Source organism: Dermacentor silvarum, chromosome 4 (genome assembly GCF_013339745.2).
Source record: "Dermacentor silvarum isolate Dsil-2018 chromosome 4, BIME_Dsil_1.4, whole genome shotgun sequence".
Taxonomy (NCBI): domain Eukaryota; kingdom Metazoa; phylum Arthropoda; class Arachnida; order Ixodida; family Ixodidae; genus Dermacentor; species Dermacentor silvarum.
Window position 1 is genome coordinate 2,064,958 of NC_051157.2, and position 19,318 is coordinate 2,084,275.

At 48.1% G+C, this 19,318-nt stretch overlaps 1 protein-coding gene across 3 annotated transcripts in view; it reads left to right on the forward strand.

The window, feature by feature from the left end:
- LOC119449340 (gastrula zinc finger protein XlCGF49.1-like) overlaps positions 1-19,105 on the forward strand; it is a 127,938-nt gene extending 108,833 nt beyond the window's left edge. For all 3 annotated transcript variants that reach the window (XM_037712506.2, XM_037712505.2, XM_049666739.1), the window contains one exon: positions 17,961-19,105. In XM_037712506.2, the coding sequence (XP_037568434.1) occupies positions 17,993-18,610 (618 nt within the window). In that variant the 5' untranslated portion in view covers positions 17,961-17,992 and the 3' untranslated portion in view covers positions 18,611-19,105. The remainder of the gene's footprint in view (positions 1-17,960) is intronic.
- Positions 19,106-19,318: the final 213 nt, after the last annotated feature.

A 19,318-nucleotide genomic window follows, 5' to 3' on the forward strand; every position in this document is an offset into this window, starting at 1 on the left:
TTTGAACAGTGAGAAAAAAGGGTGGACAAGTATATTGATTCCGTTCATAAAGCCAGCGTTTTGAGATGGTCAGGGTCCTTCTTCAGGAGCTCCGCAGTTGCTTCGAACAGTGGGAAAAAAGGTGGACAAGTATATTGATTCCTTTCATCAAGCCAGCGTTGTGAGACAGTCAAGGACCTTGAGGAGCTCCACATCTGCTTCGAACAGTCGGAGAAAGGGTTAGACAAGTATATTGATTCCGTTCATTAAGCCTGCGTTTGAGATGATCAGGGTCCTTCTTGAGGAGCTCCACAGTTGCTTCGAACAGTGGGAGAAAAGGTTGGACGAGTATATTGATTCCGTTCATCAAGCCTGCGTTGTGAGATGGTCAGGGTCCTTCTTGAGGAGCTCCACAGTTGCTTCGAACAGTCGGAGAAAAGGTTGGTCAAGTATATTCATTCCGTTCATCAAGCCTGCGTTGCGAGATGGTCAGGGTCCTTCTTGAGGAGCTCCACAGTTGCTTCGAACAGTGGGAGAAAAGGGTGGACAAGTATATTGATTCCGTTCATAAAGCCAGCGTTGTGAGACAGTCAAGGTCCTTCTTGAGGAGCTCCACATCGGCTTCGAACAGTGGGAGAAAAGGTTAGACAAGTACATTAATTCCGTATATCAAGCCAGCGTTGTGAGACGATCAGGATCCTTCTTGAGGAGCTCCACAGTTGCTTCGAACAGTGGGAGAAAAGGTTAGACAAGTATATTAATTTCGTATATCAAGCCAGCGTTGTGAGACGATCAGGATGCTTCTTGAGGAGCTCCACAGTTGCTTCGAACAGTGGGAGAAAAGGTTAGACAAATATATTAATTCCGTATATCAAGCCAACGTTGTGAGACGATCAGAATCCTTCTTGAGGAGCTCCACAGTTGCTTCGAACAGTGGGAGAAAAGGTTGGACAAGTATATTGATTCCGTTCATAAGGCCAGCGTTGTGTGATGGTCAGGGTCCTCCTTGAGGAGCTGCACAGTTGATTCGAACAGTGGGAGAAAAGGTTGGACAAGTATATTGATTCCGTTCATAAAGCCAGCGTTGTGAGATGGTCAGGGTCCTTCTTGAGGAACTCCACAGTTGCTTCGAACAATGGCAGAAGAGGTTGTACAATTATATTGATTCCGTTCATCAAGCCAGCTTTGTGAGATGGTCAGGGTACTTCTTGAGGAGCTCCACAGTTGCTTCGAACAGTGGGGAAAAAAAGGTGGACAAGTATATTGATTCCGTTCATAAAGCCAGCGTTGTGAGATGGTCAGGGTCCTTCAAGAGCTCCGCAGTTGCTTCGAACAGTGGGAAAAAAGGGTGGACAAGTATATTGATTCTTTTGATCAAGCCAGCGTTGTGACACAGTCAAGGTCCTTCTTGAGGAGCTCCACATCGGCTTCGAACAGTGGGAGAAAAGGTTAGACAAGTATATTAATTCCGTATATCAAGCCAGCGTTGTGAGACGATCAGGATCCTTCTTGAGGAGCTCCACAGTTTCTTCGAACAATGGGAGAAAAGGTTGGACAAGTATATTGATTCCGTTCGTAAAGCCAGCTTTGTGAGATGATCAGGGTCCTTCTTGAGGAGCTCCACAGTTGCTTCGAACAGCGGGAGAAAAGGTTGGACAAGTATATTGATTCCGTTCATCAAGCCTGCGTTGTGAGATGGTCAGGGTCCTTCTTGAGGAGCTCCACAGTTGCTTCGAACAGTGGGAGAAAAGGTTGGACAAGTATATTGATTCCGTTCATCAAGCCTGCGTTGTGAAATGGTCAGGGTCCTTCTTGAGGAGCTCCACAGTTGCTTCGAACAGTGGGAGAAAAGGTTGGACAAGTATATTGATTCCGTTCATAAAGCCAGCGTTTTGAGATGGTCAGGGTCCTTCTTGAGGAGCTCAGCAGTTGCTTTGAACAGTGAGAAAAAAGGGTGGACAAGTATATTGATTCCGTTCATAAAGCCAGCGTTTTGAGATGGTCAGGGTCCTTCTTCAGGAGCTCCGCAGTTGCTTCGAACAGTGGGAAAAAAGGTGGACAAGTATATTGATTCCTTTCATCAAGCCAGCGTTGTGAGACAGTCAAGGTCCTTGAGGAGCTCCACATCTGCTTCGAACAGTCGGAGAAAGGGTTAGACAAGTATATTGATTCCGTTCATTAAGCCTGCGTTTGAGATGATCAGGGTCCTTCTTGAGGAGCTCCACAGTTGCTTCGAACAGTGGGAGAAAAGGTTGGACGAGTATATTGATTCCGTTCATCAAGCCTGCGTTGTGAGATGGTCAGGGTCCTTCTTGAGGAGCTCCACAGTTGCTTCGAACAGTCGGAGAAAAGGTTGGTCAAGTATATTCATTCCGTTCATCAAGCCTGCGTTGCGAGATGGTCAGGGTCCTTCTTGAGGAGCTCCACAGTTGCTTCGAACAGTGGGAGAAAAGGGTGGACAAGTATATTGATTCCGTTCATAAAGCCAGCGTTGTGAGACAGTCAAGGTCCTTCTTGAGGAGCTCCACATCGGCTTCGAACAGTGGGAGAAAAGGTTAGACAAGTACATTAATTCCGTATATCAAGCCAGCGTTGTGAGACGATCAGGATCCTTCTTGAGGAGCTCCACAGTTGCTTCGAACAGTGGGAGAAAAGGTTAGACAAGTATATTAATTTCGTATATCAAGCCAGCGTTGTGAGACGATCAGGATGCTTCTTGAGGAGCTCCACAGTTGCTTCGAACAGTGGGAGAAAAGGTTAGACAAATATATTAATTCCGTATATCAAGCCAACGTTGTGAGACGATCAGAATCCTTCTTGAGGAGCTCCACAGTTGCTTCGAACAGTGGGAGAAAAGGTTGGACAAGTATATTGATTCCGTTCATAAGGCCAGCGTTGTGTGATGGTCAGGGTCCTCCTTGAGGAGCTGCACAGTTTATTCGAACAGTGGGAGAAAAGGTTGGACAAGTATATTGATTCCGTTCATAAAGCCAGCGTTGTGAGATGGTCAGGGTCCTTCTTGAGGAACTCCACAGTTGCTTCGAACAATGGCAGAAGAGGTTGTACAATTATATTGATTCCGTTCATCAAGCCAGCTTTGTGAGATGGTCAGGGTACTTCTTGAGGAGCTCCACAGTTGCTTCGAACAGTGGGGAAAAAAAGGTGGACAAGTATATTGATTCCGTTCATAAAGCCAGCGTTGTGAGATGGTCAGGGTCCTTCAAGAGCTCCGCAGTTGCTTCGAACAGTGGGAAAAAAGGGTGGACAAGTATATTGATTCTTTTGATCAAGCCAGCGTTGTGACACAGTCAAGGTCCTTCTTGAGGAGCTCCACATCGGCTTCGAACAGTGGGAGAAAAGGTTAGACAAGTATATTAATTCCGTATATCAAGCCAGCGTTGTGAGACGATCAGGATCCTTCTTGAGGAGCTCCACAGTTGCTTCGAACAATGGGAGAAAAGGTTGGACAAGTATATTGATTCCGTTCGTAAAGCCAGCTTTGTGAGATGATCAGGGTCCTTCTTGAGGAGCTCCACAGTTGCTTCGAACAGCGGGAGAAAAGGTTAGACAAGTATATTGATTCCGTTCATCAAGCCTGCGTTGTGAGATGGTCAGGGTCCTTCTTGAGGAGCTCCACAGTTGCTTCGAACAGTGGGAGAAAAGGTTGGACAAGTATATTGATTCCGTTCATCAAGCCTGCGTTGTGAAATGGTCAGGGTCCTTCTTGAGGAGCTCCACAGTTGCTTCGAACAGCGGGAGAAAAGGTTGGACAAGTATATTGATTCCGTTCATCAAGCCTGCGTATGAGATGGTCAGGGTCCTTCTTGAGGAGCTCCACAGTTGCTTCGAACAGTGGGAGAAAAGGTTGGACAAGTATATTGATTCCGTTCATAAAGCCAGCGTTTTGAGATGGTCAGGGTCCTTCTTGAGGAGCTCAGCAGTTGCTTCGAACAGTGAGAAAAAAGGGTGGACAAGTATATTGATTCCGTTCATAAAGCCAGCGTTTTGAGATGGTCAGGGTCCTTCTTCAGGAGCTCCGCAGTTGCTTCGAACAGTGGGAAAAAAAGTGGACAAGTATATTGATTCCTTTCATCAAGCCGGCGTTGTGAGACAGTCAAGGTCCTTCTTGAGGAGCTCCACATCTGCTTCGAACAGTCGGAGAAAGGGTTATACAAGTATATTGATTCCGTTCATTAAGCCTGCGTTTGAGATGATCAGGGTCCTTCTTGAGGAGCTCCACAGTTGCTTCGAACAGTGGGAGAAAAGGTTGGACGAGTATATTGATTCCGTTCATCAAGCCTGCGTTGTGAGATGGTCAGGGTCCTTCTTGAGGAGCTCCACAGTTGCTTCGAACAGTCGGAGAAAAGGTTGGTCAAGTATATTCATTCCGTTCATCAAGCCTGCGTTGCGAGATGGTCAGGGTCCTTCTTGAGGAGCTCCACAGTTGCTTCGAACAGTGGGAGAAAAGGGTAGACAAGTATATTGATTCCGTTCATAAAGCCAGCGTTGTGAGACAGTCAAGGTCCTTCTTGAGGAGCTCCACATCGGCTTCGAACAGTGGGAGAAAAGGTTAGACAAGTACATTAATTCCGTATATCAAGCCAGCGTTGTGAGACGATCAGGATCCTTCTTGAGGAGCTCCACAGTTGCTTCGAACAGTGGGAGAAAAGGTTAGACAAGTATATTAATTTCGTATATCAAGCCAGCGTTGTGAGACGATCAGGATGCTTCTTGAGGAGCTCCACAGTTGCTTCGAACAGTGGGAGAAAAGGTTAGACAAATATAATAATTCCGTATATCAAGCCAACGTTGTGAGACGATCAGAATCCTTCTTGAGGAGCTCCACAGTTGCTTCGAACAGTGGGAGAAAAGGTTGGACAAGTATATTGATTCCGTTCATAAAGCCAGCGTTGTGAGATGGTCAGGGTCCTTCTTGAGGAACTCCACAGTTGCTTCGAACAATGGCAGAAGAGGTTGTACAATTATATTGATTCCGTTCATCAAGCCAGCTTTGTGAGATGGTCAGGGTACTTCTTGAGGAGCTCCACAGTTGCTTCGAACAGTGGGGAAAAAAAGGTGGACAAGTATATTGATTCCGTTCATAAAGCCAGCGTTGTGAGATGGTCAGGGTCCTTCAAGAGCTCCGCAGTTGCTTCGAACAGTGGGAAAAAAAGGGTGGACAAGTATATTGATTCCTTTGATCAAGCCAGCGTTGTGACACAGTCAAGGTCCTTCTTGAGGAGCTCCACATCGGCTTCGAACAGTGGGAGAAAAGGTTAGACAAGTATATTAATTCCGTTTATCAAGCCAGCGTTGTGAGACGATCAGGATCCTTCTTGAGGAGCTCCACAGTTCCTTCGAACAGTGGGAGAAAAGGTTGGACAAGTATATTGATTCCGTTCATCAAACCTGCGTTGTGAGATGGTCAGGGTCCTTCTTCAAGAGCTCAGCAGTTGCTTCGAACAGTGGGAAAAAAAGTGTGGACAAGTATATTGATTCCTTGAATCAAGCCAGCGTTGTGAGACAGTCAAGGTCCTTCTTGAGGAGCTCCACATCGGCTTCGAACAGTGGGAGAAAAGGTTAGACCAGTATATTAATTCCGTATATCAAGCCAGCGTTGTGAGACGATCAGGATCCTTCTTGAGGAGCTCCACAGTTGCTTCGAACAGTGGGAGAAAAGGTTAGACAAGTATATTAATTTCGTATATCAAGCCAGCGTTGTGAGACAGTCAAGGTCCTTCTTGAGGAGCTCCACATCGGCTTCGAACAGTCGGAGAAAGGGTTAGACAAGTATATTGATTCCGTTCATTAAGCCTGCGTTTGAGATGATCAGGGTCCTTCTTGAGGAGCTCCACAGTTGCTTCGAACAGTGGGAGAAAAGGTTGGACAAGTATATTGATTCCGTTCATCAAGCCTGCGTTGTGAGATGGTCAGGTTCCTTCTTGAGGAGCTCCACAGTTGCTTCGAACAGTCGGAGAAAAGGTTGGTCAAGTATATTGATTCCGTTCATCAAGCCTGCGTTGCGAGATGGTCAGGGTCCTTCTTGAGGAGCTCCACAGTTGCTTCGAACAGTGGGAGAAAAGGGTGGACAAGTATATTGATTCCGTTCATAAAGCCAGCGTTGTGAGATGGTCAGGGTCCTTCTTCAAGAGCTCCGCAGTTGCTTCTAACAGTGGGAAAAAAGGTTGGTCAAGTATATTGATTCCGTTCATCAAGCCTGCGTTGCGAGATGGTGAGGGTCCTTCTTGAGGAGCTCCACAGTTGCTTCGAACAGTGGGAGAAAAGGGTGGACAAGTATATTGATTCCGTTCATAAGGCCAGCGTTGTGAGATGGTCAGGGTCCTTCTTGAGGAGCTCCACAGTTGCTTCGAACAGTGGGAGAAAAGGGTGGACAAGTATATTGATTCCGTTCATAAGGCCAGCGTTGTGAGATGGTCAGGGTCCTTCATGAGGAGCTCCAGAGTTGCTTCGAACAGTGGGAGAAAAGGGTGGACAAGTATATTGATTCCGTTCATAAGGCCAGCGTTGTGAGATGGTAAGGGTCCTTCTTGAGGAGCTCCACAGTTGCTTCGAACTGTGGGAGAAAAGGGTGGACAAGTATATTGATTCCGTTCATAAAGCCAGCGTTGTGAGATGGTCAGGGTCCTTCTTGAGGAGCTCCACAGTTGCTTCGAACAGTGGGAGAAAAGGGTGGACAAGTATATTGATTCCGTTCATAAGGCAGCGTTGTGAGATGGTCAGGGTCCTCCTTGAGGAGCTCCACAGTTGCTTCGAACAGTGGTAGAAAAGGGTGGACAAGTATATTGATTCCGTTCATAAGGCCAGCGTTGTGAGATGGTCAGGGTCCTTCTTGAGGAGCTCCACAGTTGCTTCGAACAGTGGGAGAAAAGGTTAGACAAATATATTAATTCCGTTCATCAAGCCTGCATTGCGAGATGGTCAGGGTCCTTCTTGAGGAGCTCCGCAGTTACTTCGAACAGTGGGAAAAAAGGGTGGACAAGCATATTGATTCCTTTCATCAAGCCAGCGTTGTGAGACAGTCAAGGTCCTTCTTGAGGAGCTCAGCAGTTGCTTTGAACAGTGAGAAAAAAGGGTGGACAAGTATATTGATTCCGTTCATAAAGCCAGCGTTTTGAGATGGTCAGGGTCCTTCTTCAGGAGCTCCGCAGTTGCTTCGAACAGTGGGAGAAAAGGTTGGACAAGTATATTGATTCCGTTCATAAGGCCAGCGTTGTGAGATGGTCAGGGTCCTTCTTGAGGAGCTCCACAGTTCGAACAGTGCGAGAAAAGGTTGGATAAGTATATTTATTCAAGTCAGCGTTGTGAAATGGTCCGGGTCCTTCTTCAGGAGCTCCGCAGCTGCTTCGAACAGTGGGAAAAAATGGTGGACAAGTATATTGATTCTTTTCATCAAGCCAGCGTTGTGAGACAGTCAAGGTCCTTCTTGAGGAGCTCCACAGTTGCTTCGAACAGTGGGAGCAAAGGTTGGACAAGTATATTGATTAAGTTTATCAAGCCAGCATTGTGAGATGGTCAGCGTCCTTCTTGAGGAGCTCCAGAGTTGCTTCGAACAGTGGGAGAAAAGGTTGGACAAGTATGTTGATTCCGTTCATAAAGCCAGTGTTGTGAGATGGTCAGGGTCCTTCTTGAGGAGCTCCACAGTTGCTTCCAACAGTGGGAGAAAAGGTTGGACAAGTATATTGATTCTGTTTATCAAGCCTGCGTTGTGAGATGGTCAGCGTCCTTCTTGAGGAGCTCCACAGTTGCTTCGAACAGTGGGAGAAAAGGTTGGACAAGTATATTGATTCCGTTCATCAAGTCTGCGTTGTGAGATGGTCAGGGTCCTTCTTGAGTAGCTCCACAGCTGCTTCGAACAGTGGGAGAAAAGGTTGGACAAGTATATTGATTCCGTTCATCAAGCCTGCGTTGTGAGATGGTCAGGGTCCTTCTTGAGGAGCTCCGCAGTTGCTTCGAACAGTGGGAGAAAAGGTTGGACAAGTATATTGATTCCGTTCATCAAGCCTGCGTTGTGAGATGGTCAGGGTCCTTCTTGAGTAGCTCCACAGTTGCTTCGAACAGTGGGAGAAAAGGTTGGACAAGTATATTGATTCCGTTCATCAAGCCTGCGTTGTGAGATGGTCAGGGTCCTTCTTGAGTAGCTCCACAGTTGCTTCGAAAAGTGGGAGAAAAGGTTGGACAAGTATATTGATTCCGTTCATCAAGCCTGCGTTGTGAGATGGTCAGGGTCCTTCTTGAGTAGCTCCACAGTTGCTTCGAACAGTGGGATAAAAGGTTGGACAAGTATATTTATTCAAGTCAGCGTTGTGAGATGGTCAGGGTCCTTCTTCAGGAGCTCCGCAGTTGCTTCGAACAGTGGGAAAAAAGGGTGGACAAGTATATTGATTCCTTTCATCAAGCCAGCGTTGTGAGACAGTCAAGGTCCTTCTTGAGGAGCTCCACATTGGCTTCGAACAGTGGGAGAAAAGGTTAGACAAGTATATTAATTCCGTATATCAAGCCAGCGTTGTGAGACGATCGGGATCCTTCTTGAGGAGCTCCACAGTTGCTTCGAACAGTGGGTGAAAAGGTTGGGCAAGTACATTGATTCTGTTCATCAAGCCAGCGTTGTGAGACAGTCAAGGTCCCTCTTGAGGCGCTCCACATCGGCTTCGAACAGTGGGAGAAAAGGTTGGACAAGTACATTGATTCCGTTCATAAATCCAGCGTTGTGAGACGCTCAGGGTCCTTCTGCACAGCAGGAGTTTCCCGCTGCGTCGCGCTAACATGTCGCACCCGCGTATTCGCAACTCGAGAATCCGTTATACTTGTTCTGTCAACACTGTCCAAATAAGCAGAGATGGCAACAATATACATGGTCATGGCGACTATTTCGCTTGGTGCTTTCCTCAAGTGTTTTTTTTTTTTTTTTTTATGCACGCGTAAGGTTTCTTGCTGCTGATCACCTTATATTCATCGGTAGTATCAAGGATTTCAGCGACGAAACCGCGGAAATAGTTGTCCTGTGCGTGCAAACATCTTCTTGCTCGGCAAGCTGTATGAGATATCTTAAAAACAAAGAGCCTTTTAAATGAGCGCCTCTGCGAAAGGTGCAAGCCCTTATGCTTGCACTTTTCGTCTGCCATCAACAAAATTCTCCTGAGACTATAAAAAACCTAACTTTCCCAAAATCGACCAACTTTAAATACAATGTGAAGTTTAATAAATCTGCTTTAAGTCTAACAGTTGACAGAACTGGTTGTTTAAAAATCAAATGTTGAGCCTTGTTGAAGCACATGCGCCCCTGCTCCATATCCGGGCGACGCGGGCTAACCCTGGTATTGAAATGCCCTCAGGTGGCTACCAAGCAAAAAAAAAAAAAAAAACGCAGACTCCAGTTGGCAGCTACGTAAAGCGAAGCTTTCTTAGTGTGATTGGCTCATGAACCACGTGCGTGTGTGTATAAATATTAATACTAAATACCCGCATGTTATACAAAGAAACTATTATTGCGAAAGCATTATATGCCCATTACGCGAAAATCGGTCGGCGTCAACGTGACCGAAACGTGGTACCAAAAATGGCCGATGGCGCAAGTAAAAACACGTAACAAATGCTCGGATTGACCTCAATTTTCTCAGCGAGGTTCCTGTAAACAAACTAAAGTCATGTCCTTGAAAATAAAATTTGGTGTATCTCGGTATCGGTGGGAATCAAGCCCGGGCCTCCGGAGTGCGAGACGAGCATGCTTCTTCGACACCACGGCGGTTCCACGGCTTTGGCTGACAAAAGTGTGCCTAGTGCGTGCGTCATTGGGCACGTGACGGCGCAGCCAATGGGGTGGCGCCACGTCATGAGTGTATCAAATGAGCGTGTTCATGACGTTCTGAGGTCTACAAATGGTATAATGCTTTCACATTCGCACACGTAAGCAGCATTAAGTGTGTCTGCCGAATTCTTTTATGTGCAGTGAATTATTATTGCACATATTTACATACAGTACATCATATATATATATATATATATATATTGTCACGTAGTAGTGACGGTAAATAAAACAGTCGCAAAACTGTGTATGACGAAACTGGTTGTTTATTGGGCGAACCTGTGCCCACAAAAGCAAGCTACACTACCCTCACAGCACAACGATAGCGGCGAACACAGTCGGCGATCGTCGAAAATCTGATCAGCGGCGAAACGCGTCGGCTTTTATACCTGAGTCATCGAAGGTTCCAGATTAATCCCTGATGCGCGGATCTTCCAGAAAGTTCTAGGCAATTCGCGTCGGTCATACAATCAGATAAACATAAGCGTCGGTGAAAACAGGCAACGGAATGAAGTATCGATAACGTTCTAGAAACTTCCGATACAGGCGCGTCCTGCGGCGAGCGATAACGTTTACCATTTGTTAGAAGGTGGAAAGCGGCCACCGGATGAAGATAAACATGTATACGTATCAATATATATATGATGCACTGTATGTAAACGGCTGACACTCCCAGGGTGCTAGTTCTAGTAGTAAAAACATAAGTACCCCAGAAAGTGGATGGTAAGACGGCGCCGATGTAGCTCAATCGGTAAGAGCATCGCACGCGTAAAGGCTGTTTCGCATGGTGTGATTGGGGCGAAAAAAATCGTTCTGCCGCGCGTAGAGCGATTTTCGCTGACAGCTTTCACATGCGTCTGCGACAGCGTGATTTTCGTCGCAGCGGCGCCCAAGGTCGCCCCCTGCTCCCAAGCCTGCATCGCTAAATGAAAACAACGTGGAAACTAGCCATATATTAAAATTTTCTTATTATTATTTGAAAATAGAATGAGTACACCATTGTTGAATGGTTTAAAGCGTTGAGACTTTACGATCGCTTAGTCTGCAACCGCGGCGAGTGAAACGCTGCGCAACACCGCAAGTATGAGCGTGCGACTAGTGCGGCACCGGTGGGGTGGTTTCGTTTAGTACCCCGTTGGTATATCGAGGCCACAACTTTTCTCCTGAAGGAATATTTGCTTCTGCAGAAGAAGCGACCATTGAGTGACCTGGCACGTGCCAATTTGTAGCGATGAACGACGGTGCCGATCAAGTGGGTACGTGCCGAAGGCGGCGTCTGCTCCCGGCCTCCCGTGCAGCATCTCCTTTTAGAATTGTGTGAGCTGGAGAAAACAAAAATGGTTCATGAATCTCCTGAGCTCTGGTGGGTACGCTCTGTTAAAACATCATCGAAACTGGTGCGCGACATAGCTCCGCTGAGCTTCCAACACGCGGTAAAACAGGAAAGCGCCTATTTCAACGGCGCTTACTGTTACGTCACGTTGCCCCGCCCACATCGCTCCGATCGGAGCGACCATGTTGGAATCCCGTCGCGGAGAGCCCGCGGCCGTCGCTGAGCGACGGAATTCGCTGTGTAGCTGTGTGAAAATCGCGCCATGTGAAACAGCCTTAATGCGAAGACGTGATATCGTTCCCCACTTGCGGCAAGTTGCTTTTTAACGCGATAGCGTTAAGGGCGCCGTGTCGCAGAAAATCCGGCGTCGATGTTAAGCATCGGCGTCTGGCGAAAATAATCATGCCGAACCACATCATCCCAAACTACCCCGACCAAACAGGCACTCCGCGTGGTGCAAGGCGTTAGTGAACATAAATTGAATTTCTCAAAGTAAAATTCGTCAGAAAAATCGTAAAGTACGACTTAACCACAACTTGCAGGCGTGATAGCGTCGGGTTGTAATTTGAATATAGGAAAAAAAAGCCTGATAAGCAGCCAGGGCTCTTTGAATGCTATTGCGTTCCACTCTTAAAGGCGAAACTTAAGCGTCCTCCAATTCTGATGGTGTTTCGCTGTACTTTGGTACTAGGCAACATTGAGGGGAATGTTGAAAACCGAGTCTTTCTAAATTTTGGACACGCGCGCGCCTTGGGGCAACAGCAAACAATAAAATAATAAAAAAAGGCCCTAGGGCCTTCATATTTTGATATAAGACGGCTTAAATTGCTCCTGTAAAAATGTCTTCCCAGCAATGTATTCGTGTTTTGTGGGGATCGAGGTGCCTTCCCTCGCCTCGTCCCCCAGCTCGCGTGCTTAGCTCGATCTCCGGGAACCACCGCCGTTACGGCAACATGGCGGACATGGCTAGCGCGCCGGACCTACTTTCCCGCGCAAACCGCGCTTCACCCCCTCGGGATTCGACTTGCCCCGCGAGAACATGTCACCGGGATGCGCCACCGGCCCTGATTGGCCTCCCGCGCGGCAGCCCTTGGGCACCCTCTCCACCCGAGCTCTCGTCCGCTGAGCGCTTCCTCGCCGCGGGGCCTCGGGCTGCACATCAAGTCATGCGAAGCTCTACCGTGGCCTCCTGAGCTTCGTTACGTTGACGACACCGGCCTCATTGCAGTGTTTCCAGGTCTGACGAGGTGGCGTAGCCAAAAGGTAGATAAGTTGTAGCCCAAATGTAGCCAGACAGAAAAAAAGTGCAAAATATTTCGTAGCCAAATATAGCCAGTTTTATTTGCAATTTTATTTGTGTATACATTTTCACATTCGACTACGGCAATCCTTTTTTGCACAACCCGTCGTAACAAAATGTCCGTGCCGCCGTGACAGTCGGCCCTTTGCATCAACAACAGCGACATCATGCTTGCACAGAACACTTTTCGGTTGGCCCCGGTAGCTCTTAAGTTCCAGCGAATCGCTGCAGTGGGCGACATCAGTGCTTTTATTTTATGACAGATAGTACTAAGTTATTTTCAGTTATTTACAGTAATATTAACTACGAACTCTGCTTTTTAGCTGTCGTGAACACAAAATAACGTTCAGCGTCATCGATCTCTCACGTTATCTTTACCCACGGCGTAGAAGTTCAGCTGTCCAGCGATCTGCGACGGCAACGTGCTCACGGCTCACAGCTAAAACAAGTCTTTCGCGCTATGACATCTCGCGTTATTTATCGCATCGTCATATCTTGTTTTGTCGTTTTTCTTTGTTTGTTTTTGTTTTTCAATTAGCTTGGGACAGATCAGCTGGGACACACACTACCTATAGAGTGCCAATTTACATAAATAAACCTGGCCACCATCTTAGGTCTCTCGCACGCCAAGAACATGCGTTAAGAAAAGGGACAGGCAACAGATGCCACTCACTGTCTGAATCGGTGTAAGCGGAGCTTTAAAATATTATTGCGCAAACCGGCACACTAGTGTAAGAAGCGCGCAGTCGTTTTCGGTGACGAGCACGTCTCGAACTAACTCGCTCGAAATGGTAAAAGCCACGACGGCGCACAAAGAGCAATGGTAAACAACAAATTGGTAACAATTTTAATGCTGTGAAAACCGGTTACTGTCAAAAAGCAAACCACGTTGATGGCTAATAAAGTTTTAGAACAGAGGCCCCTAAGGTTTGGGGCCCCAAGGAGCTTTGCGGGTGTTAGTATTGGGGCATGCAAGAGTGAAGTTTTGGAATAGGTAGGCGTTTTGCGTTTGAAGCGTCACTACGGCGTCAAAGAAAAGCTGTTATGAATGTTAAAATAAAATATAGAATTTTATGATACGAAAAGTAATTTACACTTTCGTGTTTTCGCCTTTAATTAAAATTTAAACTTATTCTATTAGCAACATGCAACTTGTTGCGCTTAGTTTTGAGTAACCAACTTTACGCACCTTCACCCAGCCAAGTGAATCCGTGATAGGCCTACGAGCCATGAAATCGACAATTGAATTCGGAATCAACGGCGTATAATGAACCAATCTTCATTACACATGTTAGTTAGAGAAAGCGATAACCGCAATCACTACTTCTAGCTTACGACCTTCACGCATTACCACGAATCGAGCCCAGTTTTGTGCTAGGTTAGAGCCGTCACTTCGATGGGCGCCGCTGTGTTTGTTGACGAAAGCTTTTGGGGCAGCTTTTGGGGCTCCCACTAAATCGATGAAATAGCGTGCTCGACGCAAAACCCGAACACAGTTTCCGTCTTTCGCATGCACAGTGGCCTCGAGCTATTTCTTGGGGGCCCTAATACGTTTGAGGCCCCTATTCTAAAACTCTAATAATTGCTGGGGTTTTACGTGCCAAAACCACGATATGATTGGGAGGCATGACGCAGTGGGGGACTCCGGATTAATTTTGGCCACCTTGGGTGGCCAAAATCATTTCGCGTACGCATACACGCACAGCCGCGCGGCCGGCTCAGCCAGCTAAAACACAGCCTTCGAGATTTGCTTCTGCCCGATCAGAGCCACCTCTGGAGCGTAGATTAGGGCGCCACTTATAGCCCAAACAGAGCCAAGTCGCAGATTTTCAGTAGCCCAAATATAGCCACATAGCCAACTCGTCCAAGTCGACGCCAAACAATTTTTTCCGTTGGCCAATTTGGCTATATATAGCCAAACCTGGCAGCACTGCAGGGTCATTGACCGGGTCTAAAACTTGACCTGCCCTTTCGCGCGCCTCCGGCGCGTCGGATGCGCTTGCGATCTTTCTCTCCTCTATTCTAACTCTCAACCCCCCTGTGCAACGCGGTTGAGGTGTCCTCTATTACCGCGTTGCACTTAACCCAACTTTTCACCCCTTTCTACAACCGCGGCAGATGCTCACAGGCCCGCAACGAGGTGGTTACATGAGACCTTTGTTCTCGCGACTGCTCGTTCTAGCGCTTGGCGGACTTTACAATTGCTAGTGGTAGGTACAGCGGGGGAGACTTCCGCTTAACACGTGTTGTCATGGCAATCGTGGAGCTCCTAGGTGCCTAGGGACATGATCGCTTAGGGACTATTGAGGCACTGAGCGTGGCTCTCCGGGGAGGGACCTCCAGGACCGGGCGCAGCGACCTTGTCGAGCGCAGCTCCTATATACGTGCGTAGGGAGCGAATCGTTCAGGGCGCGTTGACTGTCTGGCGGTGTCTGGCCAACGCCGGCCGCGATTTATTGTTGTAGCGTTTGTTCTAGTGGCGGAAATCCTTGCAGTATAGTGGTGGTGTGGCTTTTGATCTCGGTGAACTGTGGTGGTGTAAACAAGCGGATACCGCTCGCGTTTGTACGCCGGTGCCGCGGCGGTCGTTGGGGTGCTGCGGAGCGCAGCGTAGCAACACCCGAAATAAAAAAAAGTTGTCGCAGTTTCACCTGAAAGGCGAAGCATCAATTGCGATAGCAAATTTGTAGAGAGCTATACGGAGCAATGATATTAGCTTTATCAGCTGTATAAACTTGGACATACAGCAGCACCGGCAACACGCCGAACTGTTGTCGACGCCGTCGGCGTTTTGCCCGCGTTCGCTCAAAATGCGTGCGGCGTTGGTGACTGTTGCCGGACCCTCAGATATAGATAGGCACTTGGTGCCGCAGCTAAACGTCGCCTCCCTTCCCTCCCCCTCCTCCACGGCCTTTCGCGCGTCGGAAGAAGGCACGTTTGCTCTACATATATGGTGATTGTAAAGGAGGAAAGAGACGCCTACTTCTGCAGCCCTTAAGGGAGCACAGCGCAGAACGCGCGTTTGTTCTCCGCCGTGCGTTCACTCCCCGTGAAAGCGCGCGTCCCTCGCGCCCTTTCACTCGCACATACAGCGTTCGGCGCGCGGCGACGATTTCATCTCCATTGACGTCATACGGAACAGCACGGCGACGACGACGGCAGAAATCTGCTTTTGAGTGTCCATATAATTGCTATCGCAATAAAAATACTGCTCCAGTCAGGTAGACTGCTCCCTCCCTCGTAGTGAGATTACATCATCAAAACAGTGATGCGTTTATTTAGGAATACCATCGCAGGCGCGGGGACAAGCGGGTACAGGCTGGTACTAATGCCGTAACTCAACAGTTTTTGGATAAGAAGGTCATGAGAAACAACATGAAACGCTTTTGACAGGTCCAAGTATACTATGTCTAACTGTCTCCGTTTAGCAACAGTGGGTCCCGCAGCATCAAGAAAAACAAGGTTTGCTTCCACAGACAACAAAGCCATGTTGGCATATACTAATCTTATGCTTAAAGACAGATGTGTAAACATAGCTATTTCAAACACTTTGGTAAACGGAGCGACATCATGCTGAACAACTATTGCATTCTTCCAACAAGAAGGAAACGCACTCGTATGCAAAGCAACATTTTTCAATATCTTGCTTTGCGTACGAGTACGTTTCCTTCTTGTTGGGAGAATGCAATCGTTGTCCCAGTTCATAAAAGTATTCATATGTAAGGAGATGAACAAAAATACATCAGCCTTTGATAACAAAGACTTAGTATTCGGTCCTAAGCAGGAGAATGCTTTGGATTCAACTTACGGCCGCCGCGATGTCGTGTTCTGAAAAACATTAAATATTGAAATGGTCACTGAAGATATGCTGCCAATTACCTGCGCTGTAATCAAGAAAACCGAAAAAATGTGTTCACCGAATGCATTGGCGATATTGTCGCAGTTTCTTAGAATGCCATGAGAAGGATGATTTATGACATTAATTTCGGCTCGCTCAGAACTCTAATCTTTTACATAGGTCCATAAACGTTTAGGATCGCATTTTACGCGCTCTTTGACAAAGTTCATGTATGCATCATTGCTCTTTTTTTCTGGGGTTTTACGTGCCGAGACCAGTTTTGATTATGAGGCACGCCGTAGTGGAGGGCTCCGGATTCATTTTGACCACCTGGGGTTCTTTAACGTGCACTACAACGTAAGCACATGGGCGTTTTTGCATTTCGCCTCCATCGAAATGCGGCCGCCGCATCATTGTATCTACGCATTACGCGTTTCACCTCGCTTCGCAAGACGCTAAATTTTTCGTACTACTCAGATTCTGTTTTCTTAAACTTCCTATGGTACCTTAGCTTTTTACCAAGTAAACCGCGTAATTCCTTGGAAAACATCGTGGGATAGCGTGCAGGGCGAAACTCTTTGCACGGAATGAAGGCTTCCAAAGCACATTTTACATTATCAGTAAGCATTCCAACTGCTTTGTTGACATCTGTGGCACCGTACGATTCAGACCAGTCGGCACCATTCAAATAGTGGTTAAGACCTCGATAGTCGCTGTTTGGAAAAACAAATGAGCGAATAGGCTCGCTCGACACAATTCGAGTGGAACATTCCACTGGTCAACAGGAACTAAACCGCTAACAGCAACAGAAAACTCAGTAACACAGAAATTAGCCAGAATCAGACCTAAAACATTTCCAGCGGCATTTGGGGCCGTGTTAAACTGCCTTAATCCAAGAAATTCGATAAAGAACAGCGCATCACATCGAGGAGATGATAAAGGCACAGATGTCGCGCGTGAAGAATCCCAAACAATAGACGGAACATTGAAATGGCCAGCTATCAGGATTGCTACATCAATAACTGCAACTAAGTCATTCGTGTGCTCAGAAAAGTGCACGTTACTTATGCGAGGAGGGAAGTAGCCCGCGCACAGTTTCTGGTATAATCTCAAGACGCCAAGATTGTTCCGCACCGCCTCCGTCGCCTTGATGTTGGCCGCGCACCGTGAGCCGAGTATATGCCAAGGTGCGCCATGTTTGCGTTGAAGGTCACTTCGCTCGCTGCCGTGCTCCAGCGTCTTGACAGCGAGTGTCATCCAGTGAGATGTGTTCATGCTTGCCTGTGTGTGCGTGACACCAGGCTTGTTAATTTAGATAGTAAGTGAATGTTTACGAGTTTATAGGGCCGATAAACTACTATCCTTACTCCGTGTAGCTGTCTAATAATTTGCTATCGCAATCGATGCTTCGCCTTTCGGGCAAGGCCGCAACTTTTTTTTTTTTTTTTTTTTTTTCGAGACCAAGTTTGAGCAGGTACTCGAATAAAGGTGAAAAAAAAAAGAGGTACAGAGTAACATTTGGATTAGGTCAACAGTATTGTCGAGCTGCCAGTGAAGGAGTTACAATTCGGGACTGATCGACACTAAGCAGGTCGGCGCGCACAAGAACGCGGCCGTGGTGTAAACTGGCTTTTTCGCAAAGCATGTGGCGCACCGCAATCGACGCGTGCCTGTTGTGCTGCTGCAGGGTGCGGGCGCCACTGAGTCCAGCATGCGGCCATGAGCGAGGCGGCCGGGGATCTGCCAGAGCCCTGGCTGCCGCCGCCCACCAACGGCGAGCCGCTGCGGCTGCCGCCCGTCTCGACGCTCATGCAGGCCAAGGACTGGGCCACGCCGCCCCCGCACGAGCTGCTGCTGCTGTCCTCCGAGGAGTCGTCCACGAGCGCGGCGCCCAGCCCGGCGGCCAGCGGCAGCAGGCCCTTCCAGTGCACGGTGTGCGGCAAGCAGCTGGCGTCGCGCAACGTACACCAGCTGCACATGCGCTCCCACTCGGGCGAGAAGCCGTTCGGGTGCGCGCTGTGCGGCCACCGCTTCTCGCAGAAGACGTCGCTGACGCGCCACATGCGCTCGCACACGGGCGAGCGGCCCTTCCCGTGCGAGGTGTGCGGCAAGCGGTTCGCCGACAAGGAGCGCATCAAGATCCACATGCGCACGCACACGGGCGAGAAGCCGTTCGGCTGCCACGTGTGCGGCAAGGCCTTCTCGCAGAAGTCCACCGTCAAGCGGCACATGAGCGTGCACACGGGCGAGAAGCCGTTCGGCTGCCCCGTGTGCGGCAAGGGCTTCGCCAACCGCGGAAACCTCAACGCCCACGCCAAGACGCACCACCAGAGCTGATACTTATACTTAATAAGGCCCATATCACAGCGCTGCATGTTTTAACCCTTATTGTTGTTGTTGCTGCTGCCGCCGCCGCCGGCATTGTTGAGAGCGCGCTTATTTATCACTGGTTAGAGAGAGCCTTTATTTATACCTCTGTTGGGCATTAGCTGGCTGGGCCAGCCGACTGTAGGAATCTCGCCAAGAAGAATCTCTTTAGGGCATTATTACTTCGACATTCCAGGGGTTTGGGGGGACACCACTAGTCAACCGCGGGGTCTGCTCAAAGTCCTGTGTGGCCCAGCGCCACCCGTAGAAGCCTCTGCGTAGCCTCCATAGCGTAGTCTATCCGTCCAGGCAGGGCGGGTGCCGCCGGCCGTTACGACGGCTCATTCTGTGCATGATATATCGCTGTGCCTTCCGTTTCCACGGCTGCGAGCAACGGTGGTGGTACCTGTTGAAAGAAGCGTTCTGTTTTTGTTACGCTTTTAGAAGAATAAATTTCATTTTTCACACTCTCTGTATGCATGGTGGCGGCTGCTGCGCGCGCGCTCTTCTGCAAGCGGCACCGAACCGGTTTGTTTAAGTGTGGTCACTGATTTCTTGCTGCCGTCAAACAGGAAGCGATAATTCCTGCAGTAATAAAAAATGCGACATACTTCAAGGCATTTCCTAAAATTGAAAGGCATATTTCAGAAATTTCGATAGCATTCATTTGCGCCAATT